Source organism: Sciurus carolinensis, chromosome 11 (genome assembly GCF_902686445.1).
Source record: "Sciurus carolinensis chromosome 11, mSciCar1.2, whole genome shotgun sequence".
NCBI lineage: Eukaryota > Metazoa > Chordata > Mammalia > Rodentia > Sciuridae > Sciurus > Sciurus carolinensis.
In genome coordinates this window covers 8,054,549-8,076,077 of record NC_062223.1, presented here as the reverse complement: position 1 = coordinate 8,076,077, position 21,529 = coordinate 8,054,549, and the positions used below count along the sequence as shown (strand labels likewise).

The following is a 21,529-nucleotide window of genomic DNA, read 5'->3' as shown; positions in this document are numbered from 1 at the left end:
GAGGGCCTGCCCTCAGTTCAGAAGCCACCCTTCGAGCTGACCCCACTCCCGCCGCTCCAGCTTTCTCCACTGGTCTCTGCTCTGCAGCCTTCCTCTGTCCTCCCCGAGTGAGGACAGGTGTGGCGGCCCCCTCCTCCCTCCCGGGACCCTGCCCAGCTCGGGTGGCAGCGGTCGCCGGAAAGCGCGCAGACCTGGCGCGGGGCCCGGACTCCCGGCCCCGGGGAGCCTGGCCGAGGGCCCTGGGCGACCCCGCCTCGCCCCGTGCCTCAGTTTCCCCACTCGGAGGGCTGGGAACTCGCGGTGGCTCTACAGGTGACACACCTGCTTCCGGGACCCGCCAGGCCTGCGGGCCTGGCGGGAGAACGCCCGGCGCCCGGCCTGCGGGGCGGCGCGGGGCGGGGGCGCGGGCGGCGCGGCGGGCGGCGGGGCGTCTGGCCCGGGAGGCTCCGGGGGGCGCCCGCGGGAGGGCGCGGCCGGCGCGGGGGGCGCGGGCGGCGGCGGCGGGGGGCGGAGACCGGCGCGGCTTCCGCTCCCGCGCGCCCTGCTCCCTCCTCCCCCGCCGTCCTGGTCCGCGGCGCCCGAGGGGGAGGCGGGAGGCGCCGGGAGCCGCGCGAGGAGCCGCCGCCGCCGCGCCATGGAGCCCGAGTGAGCGCGCGCGGGCCCGTCCGGCCGCCGGACAACATGGACGCGGCGCCGCCCCGGCCGCCGCCGCCGCCGCTGCTGCTGCTGGCGCTGTGCTGCAGCCTGGCCCCCGCCGCGGGTAGGGGGGCGCGCCGCGCGGGGGGCGGCGGGCGCTGGCCGCGCGGACAATGGCCCGGGCGCCCCGGCGGCCAAGTGCGCGGGCGCGCGCCGCCGCCGCGGAAGCGACTTGGCGAGTTGGGGGCGAGTTGGGGCGCGCGCCGCGGACCCCTCCGCCCCGGGCCGCGCGCGGGCCCTTTGTCTGGACCTCCCGGGCCCTCCCCGGGGACGCGGCGTCCCGGGCCGGCGAGCGGGGCGCGGGTGGGCACCGAGCCCGCCAGCCGCCAGGTGCGGCGCGGGCGGGTCCTCACCTGCCCGCGGCCCGGGCGCGCTCGGAAGGCGCCCGCGGCACTGGGGCCGCGGGGCAGCGCGGCGGTGCGGGGAGCGGGTGGCCGGGGCGGGCGCAGCGCCGGGACTTTCGGCCGCGAGGCGGGCCTGGCCTGTCGGGAACTGCTCGGGGAACTCTGTCGGGAGCCTGCTTCCAGCGGCCGCGCGGCCTGCCAGCTCCAAGGACGGATTTAAGTTGTTGCGAGAAAGTTCGGAGCCCTGGCGCGGGGCGGCCGGGCCCGAGTTGCTGCCCTTTTGAACCTCGTGGCTGTCGGTTTCCAAACGGAATGACACCTGCCAGGTGCCCTCACGACCCGAATGACCCATCTGGCCACCAGGGCCCCAAATGGTGGTAACCGGTGCTCAACCCCAGGGCTGGCTGTGTGGGGTGATGTGGTCCCAGAGTGCGGGGGTGTGGGGAGGTGTGCCCCTGCCTCAGTTGTCCCCACTGGTGGGCGAGGTGGCAGGCTGGGGAACTCTCACTTTTGGCGTGTCCCGAGGGGTGGAGTTGAGGTCGGGAGGATTTGGGAAACCTAAGCAGTTGGAAAGGCTACACATGTTCTTTTAATTTGGAGATTGCCATGTGGTTTTTGAAGCAAGCCTTTTGCTACCTAAATCATTCTAATTCATGTGCATGTTTTGTTTTTCTGGAGTGTGGCTGTCCAAGTGAACACAGCCAGAAAGTGCCTGTGCACACCTGGGGTTCTGCTGGTGGCGGTTTAGGGTTGTGGGGGAGCCTCAGGTCTCTTTGTCTGGGCTTCATCGAGGCCAACAGCTGTCTCTGAATATTTCCAGTGTGGCCACTGCAGGGGCTGGCTCTAAATCTGTGCTCACATGCCCTTTACGGCGGCCCCTCCATGGAGGTTTGGGGGGTGGCCAGGAGCAGGGAGAGCTGGGCACTTGTTTGCTCCAGCCGGCCTGGTTCCCAGTGCAAGCCTGGAGTTCCGTGGGAGTCGCACCCCGAATTTCTCCTTCCTGGGAATGGTGTTTACATTTTTGGGCCCGGTCTGGTGCTAGCAAAACAAGGTGAAGCCAAAACAATGATGCTCTGGATAGTTCAGGCCAGCGCTGCTCCTTTTCTTTCCGGAAATGCCTGGGTCACAGCGGCAGAAGGGGTTCTTTGGGAAGCTGTTTGTTTTAAAGGTGGGGTTTCTAAGCCGGCTGCGTGCTTTTCACCTCATTGCAGTTTTGGATTTCCTGTGCGTTTTGGGGTGACGTTACCAGGATCGAAAGCCGGTGGGCGTGTGATCCGACACCCAAAGGAGAAAGAATCACATCTGTGGAGTTCAGTTGTATGTGAGGCACAAAATAGAGTTGATTGTTTTAACATTAGGAAGCCAGGCCTGGGGACGCCAGCTAAGTAGTCATCAGCCCTCAGATGGAAGGGGACAGGCGAATCTTGTGTGCCACCATCTTGACTCTTGCCCCTGGCCGTGCCTTATTCTCTGTGTGCTCCGTGAGGCCTGGAGCGAAGGCAGCAAGTCGACACCTAATTATTTTTCCCGATTGTTTCCTGTTGCAGTCCAAAGCTGTGAGCCCACGGAAGTGCTTTGTTCTAGTGGGCCCTGTGCGGGGCCAGCGGCCTTCCCCGCTCTGCAGCCCGGGCCTCCCTCCCCTGGGCCACAGCACTTGTTCAGGTTTCTACAGATGCCCACTGTCGCCCACCACCAACAGGACGGGCAGGTGTTGGTAACTAAATGCTGTGCGGAGTCCCCTCCAAAGCAGGGGCCCTGAGCCTTGCACCCTCTGGTCCAAGAGGTTACCTGGTGAAGCTGAATGATGCGCGTGTGTACCCGCTTCTCTGGGGAAGTCTCCCTCTGGGTTCCCATCATACTTGGAACCAGTTTAATTTTGGCTACAGTGTGTCACTGCTCAGGCATTCAGCAGAATTCACACATGGGGGTGGAGTGGGGTGCAGTCAGGTGAGGGCTGGCCATCTCTGCCTTGTCCAGGGGCTGCCAGGGCTGGCGGGAGAAGGGGGTTCTGGGATCAGGCCAGCCTGGGTTCACATGCTCAGGTGCTGTTTGACTTGGGTGGCTTACTTAACCTCTCTGTGTCTAGTAGCCTTACCTGGGCGCCTCCTCTCCCAGGTGGTGGGGAGCGTTAGTGCTGTGTGGGACTCTTGGTGCCACCCCTGGCCCAGGTGAGGGATGGTGGTGGCAGCAACTTCAGTTGTGTGATGGGGTCCGTGGTCTTTCTGGAAGGTCCAGAGGCCGTTAGGACAGTCTGGATTTTTCTTCTGTGTGCAGCCTTGGATAACTGCAGCACCTGTAGGGGGTTCAGGAAGTAGGCAGTGTGGACAGTCCTGGTGCCCAGCATCTCGTCCTAGCCTTGCCTTTGCCCTGGTGGAAGCTTGGGCAGCTGGTCCACCTCTGTATGCCTTGGTTTTCTCTCCGTAACCTGGGAGACTGGTCCTTCTGGGCTCTCCCTGGGTCACCGGGGCCTAGAAACAGGAGCTGACCCTCAGTATGGGAGCGTAGGCCCTCCCCCAGTGCATCCTGCCGGGGTCCACCGCTCCGGGGCCTGGTGAAGAGTCGGCTCATGCAGTGGACTGGGTGTGACTCAGTGCGAAGGTGCAGCTGGAGTTGGGGTCATTCTAAGTGAGGAGTGGAACTGATATCTATAAAATTGAGATGAAACTTACATAATATGAAATTAACCATTTCCATGTGTACAATTTCATCATTTGGCAAATTCACAGTGTTTATAATCATCATTTCCGTTAGGTTCTATTTCCATCACCCCAAAAGAAAACCCCGTACCCATTATACCATGGTTTTCTATAGCCCTCTGCAGCCCTTCAGCATTCTGTCTATGCATTTGCCTGTTCTGGATAGTTCAATATATATGCATATATGTATATGTATATATGTGTGTATATATATATATATATTTTTTTTTTTTTTTTTTTTTGAGATGGGTTCCCACTGTGCCATCCAGGCTGGTCTTAAACTCCTGGGCTCAAGTGATCCTACTGCCTCAACCTCCCAGAGTAGCTGAGACTATAGGTGCACACTGTGGAGCCCAGCTGCATTCTCTATAAATGGATCCTGCTGCACATGGTTTTGTGTCTGACTTCTTTATTTAGCACAGTGTTCTGTGGCCTGCATTGGTATTTCATTCCTTTTGATGGCTGAATAATATTCCGTCCTATGGGCAGACTACGTTTTGCTTATTCCTTCATCTCTTGGCTGAATTGATCTTGGTGTTTCTAGCAGCAGCATGAACTGGGGCCCGGGCGCCTTAGTGGAGTAGGACAGGGCAGGATCCTCCTGTTGAGATTCAGAGATGTGATGGGCAGGAACAAGCTGGAGAGCCAGTGCTGACCCCTGGGGAGGAGGAGGACCATGGTGCCTGGGCCCTGAGGAGCACTGGGAGGGTGGGAGGAGTATTTGGCCTCGTTTCTTGGAAACCCCAAGGGAGCTGGACCCTGGTGAGGGAGGCCCCAGGCCGTCACCTAGCGCACACTCAAAAGGGGGCGTCTGGCAGGGCGGCCCTGGGCAGCGGTGGCGGCTAGCTCCTCGTCTCCGCCCTCTTCACACATTGCTCAGTGGCCTGTGGGCTCTGAGCCAGCCGCCCTAGGGCCGTCCCGGGGGCAGCAGGAGCCCCAGCCTGATGGGTGGAGGCAGCTGTGGCTGCAGGGCCGCCGCGGGCAGGCCTGCTCGCTGCCTCCTCCTTGGCCCTGGAGAGCCACCGACTGCTCTCGGCCCTACTTCCCTCCTCCGCAGAGTTGGGGTTCAGTGAGCGGGTGCTGGGGTGGGGACGTAGGGCCCCTTCACTCGCAGGCCACCATGGGAAAGATGCTGAGAGAGCCTGTCCTGTGTCTGGGTTTCCTTTGAAAGGGGCCCTGAGAGCACGATGGGGAGCCAGAGTCCCCAGTGCCCTTGTCCAGTTGGGGACCCGGCGGAAGGTCAAGGTGTTTGGGAGTCTGTGCTGGGAAGGGTTGGCCCCCACGGGTGGCTGGAGCAGAGCCGGCTGTCCTCTGGGTGAGTGGGGCCTGCTCTCTGGGTGGGAGCTGGAGCTCCCTGTGCCCCTGTGTGGATGAGGCCACCCTGGCCCCCGTGGCAGGTGCACGGTGGTTCCTGCCCGTCGCTGAGCCCCGAGAGCTCGTCTTTGGCTCCAGGTCCGGCCGCTGGTGCCCTGCTCATCCTGCTGTGCCGCCGCCTCCTGGCATTTGCTGTCAGTTTGCCCCGATGCAAACTGGGAGGGGGCAAATAGGGTTCACGCAGGGAGGAGAGAGGCTTCAGCTTCCGGGTGTCCCAGGTGTCCCCTGAAGAATCCAGGGGTGGCTCCTCTCCCAGGCAGTTGCCCGGCAAGGGTGGGGCGCACAGAGCTGTGCCTGTCACCACAGGAGCGCGGGCCATGGGGCCCCCACGGGCCTGGTGCTCCACCACCATCTCCCCCGAGGACCCGGGGAGCACCCCAGTGTCCATATTGGTAAAACAGCCAGTTGTCCCCAGTCTGCGAGGCCGTCTCAGACCTGAGGTCGTTTGGGTCTCTTGCCTCACAGCCTGAGGACTCTGGGCCGTTCGGGATGGGATGTCCCCTAGGAGGCACCCCTTCTACTGTCCTCCATGGCCCGGCCGCTCTTGCTCTGTTCCTGGGTCCCCAAGGCTGCCTGGCTCCTCTGGGACCCTCCCATCTCAGGTCTGGCTTGTCACTCCCAGTCCTCTGGTTCCAGCCTGTCTCTGAAGTTCCAGCACCTGGGGTTCCCACCAGCACCTGGGCTGTTCTGCAGAACTTGTCCTCTTCCTGGGACTGGGGACACAGAGACGGGCAGCCTCCAGGGGGCTGTCCTGGGTGAGGGGTGGCCTGCACAGCTGGCCTGGGCCTGAGCTCTGCCCTCCCACGGAACCCCCACCCCCACAGCCTGTGGGCGAGCCAGGACTGCACCCCGAGTCCCTGCACCCCGAGTCCTGTGGCCACACTGTGCCTGCTGCCAGGGGCCCGGCCAGCGCTGACGTCCCGCCCCAGGCCTCTGTTGGTGGTCAGAGTGGCCCAGTGGGACTGAGGCTGGATGGTCCTCTGGTGCAGGTCCTGCTACCACTGCCCGTGTGACTGGTGCACCTCACGGCAGCTCCTGTGCAGCACGTGGCTGTGTGAGCACCGAGGGTCCGTCCGGCCTGGCCGTGTGGTCCCCCCTTGACCTCTGCTCCTGCAGCAGCACCGTGCCGCTCGCCAAGGTGCCTCCGGGGCTGGGTTTCTGGGTGCCTGGCCACATGGGGTCCGCCTAGCGCCACGCTGGAAATGGTCCCCGGTACCGAGGCCTGGAACGATGCCCGCGACCCTCTCCTGCCTGCCTGGCACAGGCCCGCCTGCCTTGGGCTCCTGGAGGGGCAGGTCTCGCCCCGGCGTTTCCCATGGTGCCAGGCAGCTGGAATTCCCAGTGGGGGCGCTGCCAGGTGGTTTTCAGGCTCTGGGGAAGCCCGCTGTCCTGAGTCTGCCCTCCCTTCCCCGCCTGAGACTGACGTTGGTGGCGATGGGATCCAGGCCCCTCGGCACACGCACTGCTGCTGAGCCGCAGCCCCAGCCCCTCGATGGATGCACCTTCAGTAGAACTACTCTTGAAATCTCAGAAATACAACATGAAAGTGGCCTTTTTGACCATTTTTCGGTGTGCACTTCAGTGGCACGTGGGCATTCTCAATGTCCTGGGGTCACCACTCTTTCAGGTTTTTTTCCATCACCCCAAATGGAAGCCTCATGCCCACCAGGCAGCTGCTTTCCATCTCCTGTCCCCAGACCCCTGGCAACTCCGTTCTGCTTCCCATCGCTGTGATTTGCCTGGTGCGGTCCCTCGTGTCGGTGGGATCACACGCCTGCCTGGCTCGTTTACCTAGGGTTGAGCACCGACATTCGGCAGCGTTTTAGAGCCTTGTCTGAGTGGCAGCAGGTGTTGGGGTTTCCTTTTTCAAGGCTGAATGATACTCTGTTGTGTGGCTGCACCACGTGTGGCACATCCGTTTGTCCCTTGCCCTCCCTTGTTTCTGCCCCGGTTATGGTGAGTGCTGCTGCTGTGGCCACAGCGTGCAAGAGCCTGCTCGCCTCACTGCTTCCTCTTCTGGGTGCACCCAGAAGCGGAGCTGCTGAGCCCCATAGGAATTCCGTGTTGCTGTTCCAGGAGCTGCCCAACCCCTGCGTGGGAGCCCCGGTTTCTCCAGTCTGGGCAGTGCTTGCTATTTGCCCTTTTTTTTTAAAAATTTTTTTTAGATGTTGATGGAGCTTTATTTTATTCATTTATTTATATGTGGTGCTGAGGATTGAACCCAGTGCCTCACACATGCCAGGCAAGTGCTCTACCACTGTGCTACAACTCTGGCCCCTTTTTGCCACATTTTAGGACCATCCTGGCCACCGTAGTGTTTGGCGCACTGTACTGTGGTTTGGGTTTGTGCTTCCCTAGTGAGGCTGAGCATTTTGCTTGTGCTTTTTGGCCACTTTGTTTTACAAATACACTTTTTTTTTTTTTTTTTTTAAGTGAGCAATTGAACCCAGGGAGGCTTAACCACTGAGCCACATCCCCAGCCCTTTTTACTATTTATTTTGAGACAGGGTCTTGCTCAGTTGCTTAGAGCCTTACTAAACGGCTGAGGCTGCCTTCAAACCTGTTATCCTCCTGCCTCGTATTTTTAAAATGCAAGACATACATGAGAACACGTAGACGTTAACATGATCCTGTGCGGGTACGTGTATAAGCCGTGTATAAGGCCTCCTTCTGTGGAGACAAGCGTGCGCGCCTATGGCCTGTTTTCTTTCTCCCCTTAGAGGTGAGCGGACCTGTGACATCTTCAGCGTGCCGCGCTGTTTTGAACGTGCACTTGGTTTTACATAAATGTAGTCACTCCCGCGTGCTGGTGTGTTCTAGACATTCTCCGTGACCTTACTTCTCTTTGTTCTTGTTAAAAGCCAAGTGGTGTTTTTTGGTGCAGGGGCCCCTATCCCATGGCACCCCACGGAGGGTGGTGAGTGCCTCAGGCTTCCTTGCTGTGTCGGGGCGAGGCAGGGAGCACCCTTGCTGCTCTGGTCTGTCTGCACTTGTGCGGAGGGACGTTTTTGTAGGTTGTATTCTTTGTCAAAGTGTATCCATTTAGGATTTTTTTTTCAAGACTGACACATTCTTTCAAAAAGGCTGCACCAATTTATACCAGAAGAAGCATCTGTGAAAATACAGGCCTTACTGTGTCCTCTCCCATGCTGGCAGGTTTTTTTTTTTTTTTTTTTTAATTAGCATCAGTTTGGTTTAAAATTATAACACATTTTGATTCGCACTTGCCTCATTACCAAGGCCATTTGTATTTATTTTTCTGCAAATTGCCTGCTCTCATCCTTGGTCTATGTTTCTGTTGAGTTTATCTTTTTCTTATTGATTTGTAAGAACTTTTTATTTAGTGAGGACATTAATTCTTTGCTATATTTGTTCCAGATTTTCCTTCTGGTCTGTAGCTAGTCCTTAATCTTTTTTTCCGGTGGCCTATTATAAAGATATTAAAAAGTTTCATATAATCAAAACTCTTACTCTTGTCCTTTATGACTGGCTTGCATGTATTATTACTCTGTACCCAGATTATTGATCTATGCCTCTTTATTTTCTTCTAGGACTACTACTCCTACCATTATTATTACTTTATGTTTTATGTTCACATGTCAACGCTAGCTGATTTCGTATATGGTCTGAGGTAGGGATCAAGCCATTGGATAGGGAATTGCCCAGCACTTTGATGGAATGGCCCCATCTGTCCCCATTCATTCAAAATGCCACCTTTTGTGTGGGGTGCCCCAGGTGCCTGGCTGCAGGCCCTAGACCCTCCTGTCTCCTTGCCTGTTTCTTTCTGTCCAGTTTTACCCTCTGTACCATTGGAATGTATTTTGAGATCTTGTGCAAAGTTCTTCCTCATTGTTCTTTTCAAAAACTGCATTGACTCTTTTTGCATATTTTCTCTTTCATGAGAAACTTAAGAGCTAGCCTATCAGGATCTGTCTTTTGATCTTTGGTCTGGGGCCAGTGGTGACCTCCGCCAGGTGTCTGAGGGCTGGATTTCAAGTGGTTTCTGCCAGCAAGCCAGTTCCTGGCTGTGGACATCAGTTCATCTGCCGCCTGCATACAAGCTGGTCTTGATGGTGGTGGTTTCTCTTGGCCTCTGCACGCTTTCCAGCTGCCGGGGAGCCAGAGAGGCCCCTGCCACAGCCCTGCTCAGCCTGCTCAGGAACTGGCCCCCGTGCAAACTAATTTCAGCCTTAGCCCGAAGGCAGATATAATTACCAAGTAAATTATTGCTCTCCTCCCTAGCTCGTTCCAGAATACAATGTGAGCACCTTTAATTCCTTCCCTGGGCTGCACCCCCCTATTAGCCCAGATCAGGAGGCGGTACCTGCCTGGCAGAACTCTCAGGAAATTGCTCAATGGGCATTAATAGCTGCCCGAGTGTGTGGCCCTGGCCAGAACTCGCCAGCCTGGGTGCCCTCCAGTCTTGGTCCACTCTCCAGGCAGCTGCTTCCACCTTGGATCCCCCGGGAAGGGCAGGCAGTCTCTGTGATGGAGCTGAAATTCAGTGAGCTCACTGGGGCCAGGTGGTTTTTAGAGCGGGAGGGGTTTTGGAGCTTGCTTCTGTGGGCGAAGCCATTCCTCCACCTTCTCCCAGCCGAACTTAGTTTCTGTTTTAGTTTTCTTTCTTGGTTGTTGATAGAGCTTTATTTTATTCATTTGTTTATATGCAGTGCTGAGAATGGAACCCAGAGCCTCACTCATGGAGGCAAGCACTTTATCACCGAGCCTCAACCCTAGCCCCGCTGGATGGGGAGAGGGAAGGTGCGGCCCTGCTCACCTTGCTCAAGTGGGAACTTTGGAGTTGACTTCATTTTTGCCCCTTCCCCAAGCCTGGACCCCCTGGGCTCTGAGTTTCACCCATAGGCCTCACATTTCATGTTCAGTGAAAGACAATATTTGGAGTGGATGACATCAGATTTAGTTGGTCTTCTTGCTTTCTGGAACCTTCTCCATGTCTGTTTATCTTACACTCTGGCCAGAATTAATTTTCTAGAACTAGTTTTCACGGCATTCTTCCCTTTCTCAAGAAATGATACCAATTCTCTAACATCCAAAGTTGGGACCTTTTGGCCAGGCTAGCCTTTCCCATCCTCCAGTCAGATCCTCTCTGCAGAGTCCAGAACGTTCTGTGGTCTGCCTGCCCTGGGAGGGCCTGGGGACTAGGGGCTGTCTTCACGCCATCTTCTGCCTCTGGCACAGTATCTAGTGGGTGTCTGGGTGGCTGGGAGCAGATCGGATCAGCTTTGCCTGCGCTGGCCCCACTGGGCAGCCTCCCACGCCCCCCATGTCCAGCTCAGCTGTTTCTCAGACTGACACACCTGTCCTGCTACGTGGCAGAGGCTCCCGGGGCCAGTGTGGAGACCCCCTTCCCTGCAGTAAGAGCCCGTGCTTCTGTGAGCTGGACTCGGGGCCTGCAGTGACCAGCTGTTTCACTGTGAGCCCAGTGCCCTCCCAGCGGACTTGACCCTGAAGTCCTGTATTTGGGTGATTGACACTGTGCAGCACAAGACCCCAAGATGTCACAATGGAGCTCAACACCTGCGTCCTTCACTCCACACTTTTATCATCAAAAAAAAAAAACAAAAAACAAAAAACCAAAAAACCCCCAAAGTTTTATGTGAGCATTTTTAATTGTGGAAAAATAAAATGAACTATGAATTTTTAAGCTGAAAAAAACTGGTGCTTATGAGTTCAAACTACAGAGTAGGTGGCCGAGCGGGGGACGTTTTTCATGGGGGGATTTAGGCGCCTGTCACCCGCTCTGGTCTCATGTCACTGCTCGGGGCCGTGTGCCTTTGCTGCGGGCTGGCGTCTGGGAGGTGGCCCTGCCTCAGCCACTCCTTCAGGACACTTGCTCTGCCGTGGCCTCTGCAGCCCTGGGCCTCACCTGCTGCCTTGCTGCCCTGCCAGGGAAGCAGAGCTGGGTCTGCTGGTGGCCAGCACATGCCGCTGTGGGGTGTGCGCTGGCTTTGGTGGCATTACCTATTTCTGCCGCCTCAGAGCTGAGAGGCTGCATGTGTGGGTGACTCGGGTGTGTAACCTGTGTCTCCAGGCAGACCGGTGACCACACGGCTGGGACTGGAACCTCTGGCAATGGTCTGGACGTCACAGGGCTTGTGCCAGGGTCCCCGGAGACCCAGTGGACTGGGATGAGGAGAGCCGTGCCAGGGAGGCTTGGGCAGGCAGGGGCGGGGTCAGTGGGCTCCTCACTGCTTACGGGGCAGTTTCCGCTGGGCCTGTACAGTGTTGAAATCCCCTTGGTGCCAGAGCACCTTTGTGGCCCTGGGCTAGGAGGGTGAGGTGGGGTCTGCCGTGGGTGCGGCAGGGCTGGCTGCGGGGTGGCACGGGGTGGGCACGAGGCTCTCTTCTCTTCTCCAGGATCCAGGAGCCCTGGGCAGTGCTTTGCAGGTGGACAGGGCTCCTGCGCCTCACGGTCCTGTTCTGGGGGCTGCAGACCTGCCTGGAGTTTCCTCTGGACAGGCGGAGGCCTTCCGGGTGCCCCGTCTCACCAGGAAGAGACATGACCCAGGGTGGGACCATCAGGCCCACTTGTCCCAACCTCAGGGCACACAGTGTACCTAAGGGATCTTGTTAGAAAACCACCTGCCTAAGGATCTCTGGCCTTTGGGCAGTGCCCTGATCCCACCGCAGTGAGGGCTGCCGGGCTCCTGGGGGCAGGATCTTAGGGTGGGGTCTCAGGCCGGGAGGCCGGTCAGCGTTTGCCAGGCTTCTCTAGCTCCGGCAGCAGAGCAGGAGTAGTTGGAAGGGTCAGTTAGCAAGGTCAGTGAGGAGCTCACTGCCATCCGGATTCCCCAAGTTCCTCTGGGGAGAGGGAGCCCGTGTAGTTGGGTGACCCCCATTCTTCCCAGGTGCAAAGAGGACAGGTGGACCACGTGCCTCTCTTGCCTGCTCATGGTACTTATGGCCAGTGTGGTCACCAGCGGATGCTGCAGAAGGCCACCCCCCTGTGGCACAGATGGCTGGGTGTGTGCATCTGTCCAGCGGCCAGGTCCGTGCTGGCCTCTGAGCCGAGACTGCTGTTTCAGGCACCCCTGGCCCAAGGACACTCTGCTCCCCCACATTTGATGTGAAGAGCTGAGAGGGCAGCAGGAAGCCCTGGTCCTGGGCTGCCCAGCCTCGGCCTGGGAGCTGGGGGCACGCGCCGCCCCCCACCTGTCCTGCTGACTCACGTTCCTGCTGCATGTTCAGCTTCCTGGTCTCCGACAAGCCTGTCAGTCTCTGGGCCTCAATGTCCTCTCCTGAGATGGTGGGATACTCATCACGCTGCCCCGCCCGCGGCCCCAGCGCGTCAGGAGGCGTGGGGAGCGGTGTGTCGCAGCGTGGGCGCTCATCCTTAGCTACTGCGATTATTGTTGCCTCCGTAACTGTACCAGCAGGTAGGCCCCGGGGGTTCTAGGCTCAGGTGCACCTGCAGCCGACAGTCGTTCCCCGGAAACCTTCCATGCTCTGCTCGGCGACCTCTGTGCACTGGTTGGTTGGAGGGTAGCAGGACAGGTTTGGGACCCACCTGATCTGTCCAGTACTGATCTTGGTCCTCGCCCGGGTGGAGTTGGCATTTATTTTGTGGTGGGAGCTGTGGTGGGGTGGGCTGGGGGCCCTGGGGAGTGGGAGTAGGGATCTGGGGTCCCACTGTCCGGGGGCCTCTGCTCTGCCGGGTGTGCGGGAGCTGGCCATCCTCCGGCTCTGTCCTCGGGGAAGCTGCTGAGGAGACCCTGCCCCTGCTGCTGCTCTTCTTCAGACAACCTTCCCGGGAACCGTGTGGAGCCAGCGAGGTGGAGTCCCGGTTGGCCACAGGTGGCTGGCTGGCTCCCCTCTGGTGGGCTTCCTGCAACCAGTGGCCCTTTCTAGATTGCCCGCATTGGTTGGCCAGCTTGCCCTTCCCCTCCCCACCTGGCTAGTTTCCCCAGGGTCTTCACCAAGACCCCTGCTTGATCTGGCTTCTGAGGCCATGGGATGCAGATGGTCAGTGCCTTTCCCCTGGGAGACACTGTGCGGTTAGCAAGGGAGGCCGCTCTACAGCCTGTGTGCCAGGCTGAGTCTCGACAGTGGTAGGTGGAGCTTGCCGTCCTCTCTGCTACAGCCTGCTGTGGCTCCCCACTGCCTGCGGTCAGATGAGAGCACATCCTTGCCGAAGCCCTGAGCTGCTGGCCCTCCAGCTCCAAGCCTAGATGGGACTGGCCAGCCTCCTCCTTGGCCTTTTTTTTTCAGTTATCAGTGGACCTTTATTTTATTTATATTTATGTGGTGCTGAAACTCGAACCCGGTGCCTCCTATGTGCCAGGCAAGCGTGCCACACTGAGCCACCCCCAGCTCCACTTGGCCCTTCTTAGCTTTCTGCTAGCCTGGGGGTGTCACACGTCCCTAACTGAGGCATGCTGACTTGCTGCTTGTGCCAGGCATGGAAGCAGAGTGAGCACCGACGGGCAGGGGCTCTGTCCTCGTGGCTGGCCCTGGGTCAGTGGTGCTCACATGAAGGGAGGGCTAAGATGCTCCTCTCCTTCCCCTGCTGCAGGCCCTGGCTCCTGTGCCACCTGGACCCCAGCTTCCTCTGCATTGGTCCCTTCCTTTCGAGAGAGTGTGGTGCCCTCTGTTCCTGTTGTTTGCCTCTGCGGCCTGGCCACAGCAGGGGGCTGGCCTCATTGGTGGTCACGGGTGGGGCTCAGAGCAGGAACGTGCGTTGCAGGGGGTCCTCCCTCCACCCCACATCTGTGCCCAGTGTGCTGCCGAAGCATCACGTGCAGAGCACCAGAGGTACCCCGAAGCCTGTGGTCACCCTGAGCAGGAGTGTCCTGGGGAGCATGGGATCCAGCTTGGCCCGTCCCTGGCCCATCCTGCAGATGTGAGCACTGAGTTCTAGCAGAACCTGGACCTTGGCCGACATTGTGCAGGGGTGGTGGGGCTGGGCTGGAGCTCAGTTCCCTTAGCCTTCCTGACTGGCCAGGTCCTGCTGCCCATCACTGCCCCCTGGCAGCTGGGGCCTACAGCAGGCGCCCCAGACATGGGTAGGAGAGGCTTGTCTGCTGACCCCTTAAGAGGTGGGTGTTTGCTTTGAGATCACCAAAGCTGTCCAAGCCGTCCTGGCCAGGGAGATGAGGGCTACCTGGGCACCTCTGGAGACACATCCACCCCATTGTCTGTGCGTTGCTTCCATGTCTGACCCTTCGCCTTCTGTTGTCCCTTTGGGCAAACGAATCATTTTTCAGTATTGTGGGAAGACCTGGCTGTTGGAATCCCTTGATTAGCCTAGTGACATTGCAGGTCACCTGGCCCCCTTGGGCCTCAGTCTCCTCATCTGTGACAGGGATGATAGTCGTCCCACCTCCTGCAAGGACTAAGTGAGGTCTGGTGCTGCTGACACGTGACAGGACTCAGGAAGGTGGGCAGGCCTGGGATGCAAGGGGCCCATCAAGCAAGCCAGGCACTGGAAGGGAGCTTCTCTCCAGTTTCCCCTGTAGGGTCTTTGGTGTCCTCCCTGTGTTCCTGTCTGCAGAGTCCCAGCACCGTGTGTGCCCACCACGGAGGCCCATGGGAAGGGCGCACTTGGGACCTGGGGACTGTCATCCTGGACTCCTGGTGTCTCAGGAGATGAGAGGATCAGAGCTGGTGCCCCGCGGTGACCTTTGTAGGCAGCTTCTGATGTGTAGAACTGGCTGTTCCTCAAAGGACGCTAGCATCCCCGGATGCTGCTGCCGAGGCCAGGAGGCCGGGACTGAAGACGGGCCATGCCATCCCAACAGGGTGACGCCTGTCGTTGTTTTAATCTGTCCAGTTGTCTGTGCACGGGACGTAGGTGTCCCTGAAGCCCCAGGTGGTGTCTGTGGTTGGGTCCCAGGCAGTGGTGATGTGGCCCTGGCCTTGACCTGTACGTGGCCACTGTCTTCCAGCACGGAAGACTGTTTGAAGGCAGAGCCTCCAAGTTATGCTCAACAGATAGGTTTTGTAGAGTGGTGATAAATTATTGTCTTTTCCAGTCGTTTTTTCTTTTCTTTTTTTCAACAGTTAAGGAAAACAAGAGCCTGTACAAAGGTATGTTTGTTTCTGAAATGTGTTTCCTTCCCTGCATGTTCCCTTCTGCCGATTCCAGAGTGCGCTCTGAGTGCAGCTCTCCAGTTTCCTCTCTGCAGGGCAGAACAATGAGATCTTTGTGGCCACATGGGAACTGCTTCCCTCTCCAGTGGCCGTGGGGGAGGGCTGGGGCCATCCCACCTTCTCCCACCTCTGGAAACAAGCCTGTGCCACTCTGGCCACAGGGGCTGATGACTCTTGGACGCTGGCCGTCTCCTTTCCCATGGTGATAATTCACAGGGTCACCAGGGCCACCATGGTCTGCACCTCTCTTCTGGCTCCTTGAGTTTGCCAAGTGGCCTTGGCACCACACGATGATACTAGTAATAATAATAACTCTGCTGCTGCTGCTTCCTCCAGCCCCTCCTCAGGGAACCCAGGGCCTCCTGCGTGTGCTCTGCCCCTGAGCCACACCCCAACCCTTGCACTGAATTCTGCATTGCTCCCGTGGACCCTGGGACTTGGGGCTGTCCTTGTTACCTGCAGTGACACTGACCCTTTTGCTTGGTTTTCTTGTGTCTAATGCTGGTCCCTGCCCAAGGGGGCACAAAGCAAAGATGCTGCAGGACAGAGCAGATGCAGAGTTGGTGGGGGGCTGGGGAGAACCTGGTGTGTGTCACCAGAGTCCAACAAGCCAAGCAGCACACCTGGCTGCTCAGCCTGTCACTTGTTTACTTGAGATAAGCAGGGGTAGGGCTGCAGGAGTGGGGCGCAGGGGCCATACACAGGTGTGGGTGCACACACTCTTTGGAAGTTCCTCTGCGGCTGATTTCAAAGGACAGCTAGAAAGTTCCCTGTAGATAGGGCCAGGGTTGTGGCTCAGGGGTGAGAACTTGCCTGGCATGTGTGGGTTTCATCGTCAGCACCGCATATAGAGGGGTAAATGAAAAATACAGGTCCATTGACCAAAAAAAAAAAAAAGTCCCCAGTAGAGCGTGTACCTAGGTTGTTCTGACCCTGATCTGAGTGAAGGGCGGTCTCTGGGGGGTTGCCTTATTAGGGTGTGTGTTTAAGGAAAATCCTTGTGTTTAAGTAAATGCACACTGCTTAGATAAAAATAATGCAAGAGATAAAAATAACTGATGTTTACTGTGCGTTTCTGGTGTCCCAGGCAGATTCTAGATGTCAGGTCAGTTTCTTTAGTGCCTCCACTGCCCTGTGGGCAGGGTCATCACCACCCCATGATATAGATGAGGAAACCGAGGCTGAGAGAGTGGAGTTACTTGTGGGGTTCATGTGGGGACAAGGGGTTGGCAGATGGTGGCTCCAAGCCCACCTCTTAAGGGGCATTTGATGATAGACACTTTGCTCTGAAATCAGCTTGGCGCTAAGCTGTCGCTGCCAGCCAGAGCTGGCCCCCTCTTTTAACAGCCTGGAGAGGGGCAGCCATGTCAGAACTGCTCCCATGGGTCCGTGGGGGTGGTCCTCTACTCACATGGGCCTGAGTGGCCACCTGGTACCTGTGCAGACTAGTCTCATGGCCGTGGGAGGAAGGGGTGACCATCCCCCTGAGAGCAGAAATGACTTCCCTGCCCCAGGAGTGGCCCAGCAGTCACCCCCAGAGGCCCCCAAGTGCATCTCCATCCCAGCATGGCTTCTCTTGCCCTTTGCCAGTGGTCTTGGGCCACTTCCGGGAGCCTGGAAGGCCGGAATGGAGATGGTATGTAATCAGAATGCTATATTTTGTCGAAAATAAGAACGTTAGTAACGGGCTGGTTTCTGGCAAGTCAAACAGGGACTCTGAAATACATATTTTGCTCTGCTCTGTCCTAAACCTTCTAATTAGCAAAAGCGCACATTTGCAGACGTGAATCAAATGTCATGCTTCTTCCTGGCCGGCCCGGGGAAGGCTGTGCTGATGCCATTCCCCACTGGGTCGCTAATCAGGGGTCCCAGTGCTCCGGTGCTGTGCACTTGGTCCACAGGCGTGTGGGAGGGCGGGGCCGGGAGGGCGGAGGTGCTTGGGCAGTTGGTGGTGGTTTCCATCCATCCGCTGGAGCCTGGTCTCAGTGCTGAGGCGGAGACACGCTCCCAGGCGGACCCTGCAGTGCTTTCTCAGGACAGTGATGCGCGGTGTTCGGTAGCTGTCCCACCAACCTGGGCTCTGCCAGGGGTGGGACTTGGGAAAGGCGGTTGACCTGGTACCCAGCACTGGCTCGCTGTTTCCTTGGCCTGCTGGAGTTTTGCTGGATGCGGAAGGTGCGCTGCGTGGAGCCTGGCGGCCCGGGGGTTTATTTGTATCTGGAGTGTTCAGATCAAGGCCAAGGTCAGAAGGCGGCTCCTCAAGTGACCCACATGCCCTGGTGTGCCCAGGTGACCCTTTCAGGCCCCTGCCCCCACCGCTGCCTGTCTCTCCTGTTGCCCCTTCAGGTTCACGTCTGCCTCCGGGCCAGTGGTTTTCAAAATGTGCTCCTGGGGTCAAAACTGAAAAAGCTGTTCTGTGGTCAGCGCATCTGGGCAATCCTGGCAGGGTGCGGAGCGGGGGGAAGTGACCTGGGCTTTCCCACTGCAGCACTTCTCGTTCTTTGAATGGCTGGTCACTCTCCAGGCTGTCCCCTGTACCTGGGATCCTCTACGTGCTGGGAAGAGTGGGCAGGTGCCTAAACTGACCCTGACCCTGCCACTTCTGTTCCTTCCTGCCACCTGCCTTTGGCGTGGCTTCTTCAGAGCTGCCTCACTGGGGCGGTGTGCAGTGACGGGGGTTGTGTTAGCTCCTGTTAGAGCTCTGGCTCTGCATTCTTGGGGTACCCCGTGGTTGCCCCGTGGATTGTCCCTCATGGTGGAGCCTGAGTGGACAGCCTCTGGAGCGGTGCCGTGGAGTCCCGGGGAGCTGGACTGGAGCCGCCTTCTTAGTGGTGCTTGGCAGGGTTTGGTGGGCTGCTGTGCCTGGAGTCCTGTATCCTTAAAGAAGTGGATGAGCCAGGCCACCGTGAGGCCACACTGGCTCAGGAGGGCTGAGCACCCACCCAGGAGGCCTGCAGCAAGTCTAGCTTTCTCTCCCGCCTGTTCCCAAAGGTCCACTGTCCTTATGGGCTTTGGGTCCAGGGCCAGGTGCTGGGTTCTGACTTCAGTTGAGAACTGGTATCTGGGACTTCAAGGACTGGGGCTTCCATGACAATCTGATGGTCCTCCCTAGAGGTGGCCTGGGGCTAGAGTGACCCTCTGGGTCAGAATTAGGCTCCCACATTAAGTCCTGGACGGGGCCCAGGTCCCTGGGCCTGTGGCCCTCAGAGTGGGGCCACTTCTAGAAGGAAACATAGTTGGTGGCCAGCAGCCCCGGCCGACACCCTGGTGGGCACACAGTGGGCACTTTTCCAGGCCTGGGCCTTTGCTTGTCTCCCAGGACTTTCTGGAGTGGCTGAGCAGAGCCCTGGGCCACTTCATTGTGAGGCTGAGTCTAAGCTCTGCCCAGAGCACAGGTCTGAGGAGAGATGCCTCTCCTCTCAGCACAGGGCCGGCATGTCCTCCCCACCCTGTCCCTGCCCTTTGGTGGTGGGCCAGAATGACCCAGCAGCCCATATCTCTGCTTTCTGCAGACCAGAGCCCGGCACTGTCTCCTGTGCTGGAAGGTGTCTGAAGCAGCAGGGTCCTTTTCTTTTCATCTTGTGCAGCTGATTTCTTATCTCCTGCTCCGCCCCCAGGCCTGTCCCCTGTGTGTTTCCTGTTCTCCTGCTTCCCTGACCTTTCAAATGTGGTGCCTGCTCGGGAAACTTGCCGGGACCTCTGAGTTAATTGTGGCCTTCCTCTGGGGCTGTGCGTGCCCTCTGGGCGTGTGAGTTTGAGTGTGAATGTGAGCTGTAGCGCTGGAGCGTGGGAGTGTTGGCACTGGAGAGAGTGGGACCGGGCACTGAGGGCAGCAGGCGTGGGGGTGCCAGAGGGAGCCGAGGTGGGAGCGTGGGCAGAGTGGAGCTGGAGGTGCCCGGGCGGGGTGGGAGGGTGGTGTGCGTATGGGGAGCAGGGTGTTCTCCAGTGGCTGGGCTGGAGGAGGGCGGTAGGGACCAAGCCTGGAGAGGTGGCTTTGTTCTGCAGCCAGGGACCTGCGCAGCAGCCCTTGGGAATGCAGCTCCGTGGACGTGCCCCACTCCCTGTGTTAGCCAGGTCAAGGAGAGAGCCTGCAGCATTCTGGAAGTTCCTCCTGCACGCTCCTCTGACTTCTGCAGCCAGGTTGGGTTATTCTACACTTGGGGTCCTAAGAAAAGGTGTTTGTCATCCCAGCAGCCTTGGTTTGAGGAGAGGCAAGCCGTCCTCGGGAGTAGGTTGCAGTCGGACGCCAACCCCGCTACCTCTGTCCTGGACTCGAAGCAACACACTTTATTCATGTCTGGTGCCGATGTCAGCAGCTCCCAGAATCCATGGATGGATCATGACAGAACCCGGAAGAGGAAGGGCAGGTGGGGCCAGTGTCAGAGGCACTGGACCATCCTGGCAGCTGGCCGTGAGCCCACTCTGAGGCTCTCCATGGGGAAAGTGCAGGGGAGGCAGGGTGGGCCTTGCAGGCTCACAGGACAGAGGCTCCCAGGCCCTGGAGACCAGGCGGAGTTCAGCCAGGCCGCCATCAATCCCCTGTACAGCCCAGGGAGCATTTTCCAGAGGGGGGCACAGACGTGGCCAGGCAGGGGTCTGTTGGAGATGTGGTCTCCTTTGGTGGGACAGGGACTGAGGAAAAGCTGGGGGCCAGGAGAGAATTTGGGGTGTGCCTGGCTTAGTGTGTCATGAGGCAAATGGATGGGGAGGTGGGGTTGGCTGGAGGGTTCCCGGGGCCTTGGGAGATGTTATTGGGGTCCCACTCCACTTGAGCCTGCTTGGCTTTCCATAAAAGGCAGAGTTTCTGCTTAGCAAAACGAAACCCAAGATTTTATTATTGTAAGCGTCGAGCCCCTCATTTATGATATTTAGACAACTGCAGAATCGTGTCATGGAGCTGAGTGTATCTTTCTTGGGTAAGAGCCCGAGAGAGAACGTGAAGCCTGAGTCTGCAGCTGTGGTCATGGGGTTCACCATGGCTGGAGGGGGAGACCCAGACACTGAGCAGCTACGTGAGCCAGACCCAGGGGATGGAAACTCTGGGAGGGAAGGTCCTCTGGTCCCCTGCCTCATGGAACAGAATGCATGGCCGTGAGCTTGGGTGTTTTGTCTTCTTCCACCTTAATTAAGAGTTAATTAAGACAGTTCTGTGGAAAGCTGAGGTATGACTTTGCCGGGAAGTTTGTTAGTTACACAGCAGTGAATATTTTCAGCTATTTCAAGATGCCCCAACTTTGTTCTTGGCAGACAATTTGCACCTGGATTTGGAGAAGAGTGACCACACATTTCTCTCACTTGTGCCTTTGGGGACCGCACAGGTTTCTTTTGGTCTCCATTGCTTCAAATGTTTCCTCTGAGGGGAGAATAGAACTTTCTGACTTGGAGATGGAACGTTGTCCCCACCCTATCCAGGTGCCTTTGAATTTTCATTTCATTCTAAAATTCATGGGGATTTTACAGAGTCTCTGCCATAGTCATGCTAGTTTTGTTTTTTAAAAAAAACAGTTTGTATTTAAATATGTAACGTGTGTGATCCAGTGCACAGGATTGTTTCTGAGAACTAATATATAAGAACCATAGGCAAACTAATAACAAACTCCTCACAGGAGAGTAAGGAGGGCCGGGATCCCAGTCCTGGATGGGAAGGCCTCACCTGGGAGGTGTCAGTGTCCCCAACTCTATCTGCAGATCCTGTGCAGTGCCCCCCATGTCCCTTTGCAGGGCACACATGTTGGTGTCTGGTTTTGAAAGAGTGGGGAGGAGGTGCCCCCTGGGGTGCTGGGTATGTGCGTGGGAAGCAGGGAGGGACGGGGCAGAGGTGGCAGGAGCAGAGTCCCCCAGGGGGCAGGGGTGGTGCGGGAGGTGGTGGGCACCTACCTAAATAACCCAGCCAGTAAGTAAACGTGTTGACAGTAACAAGGCCAGGCCTCTCACGTTGGAGAAGGCACAAATATCGAAATTCAGAAGGGAAAAGAGGAGAAAGCCCCCGCAGTGTTTGGAACGCAGATCTTGCCGCGGTTGTGCACATTTCCCCACGTGTGCGTGCGCAGACCGAGAGAAGTGGCTGCAGGCGTGTACGTGTGTGGCGAGGGAACTGCCATCCATCTCCCCCCCCCCCCCCCCGGGCCGCCAGCCTCCTGTCGCAGCTTTGCCCAGCACTAATGCCCCGTTTTTCTGTTTAAAGACACCCTGTCATGGGTGGCGGGATTTGCCAGCGCCAACTTGGCCGCAGCGCCAGGTCCCACCTGAACAGCTCTGGCTCAGGGACTTTTTTTTTTTTTTATTATATATTTATTTAAAGATGTTAAA

At 57.9% G+C, this 21,529-nt stretch overlaps 1 protein-coding gene across 1 annotated transcript in view; it reads left to right on the top strand.

Moving 5' to 3' along the window:
- The first annotated feature begins 544 nt into the window (after positions 1–544).
- The window catches only part of Lrp5 (LDL receptor related protein 5), a 93,993-nt gene continuing 73,008 nt past the window's right edge, over positions 545–21,529 (top strand). Inside the window, exon 1 of the mRNA XM_047516413.1 lies at positions 545–760. Within this exon, the coding sequence (XP_047372369.1) occupies positions 682–760 (79 nt within the window). The 5' untranslated portion in view covers positions 545–681. The remainder of the gene's footprint in view (positions 761–21,529) is intronic.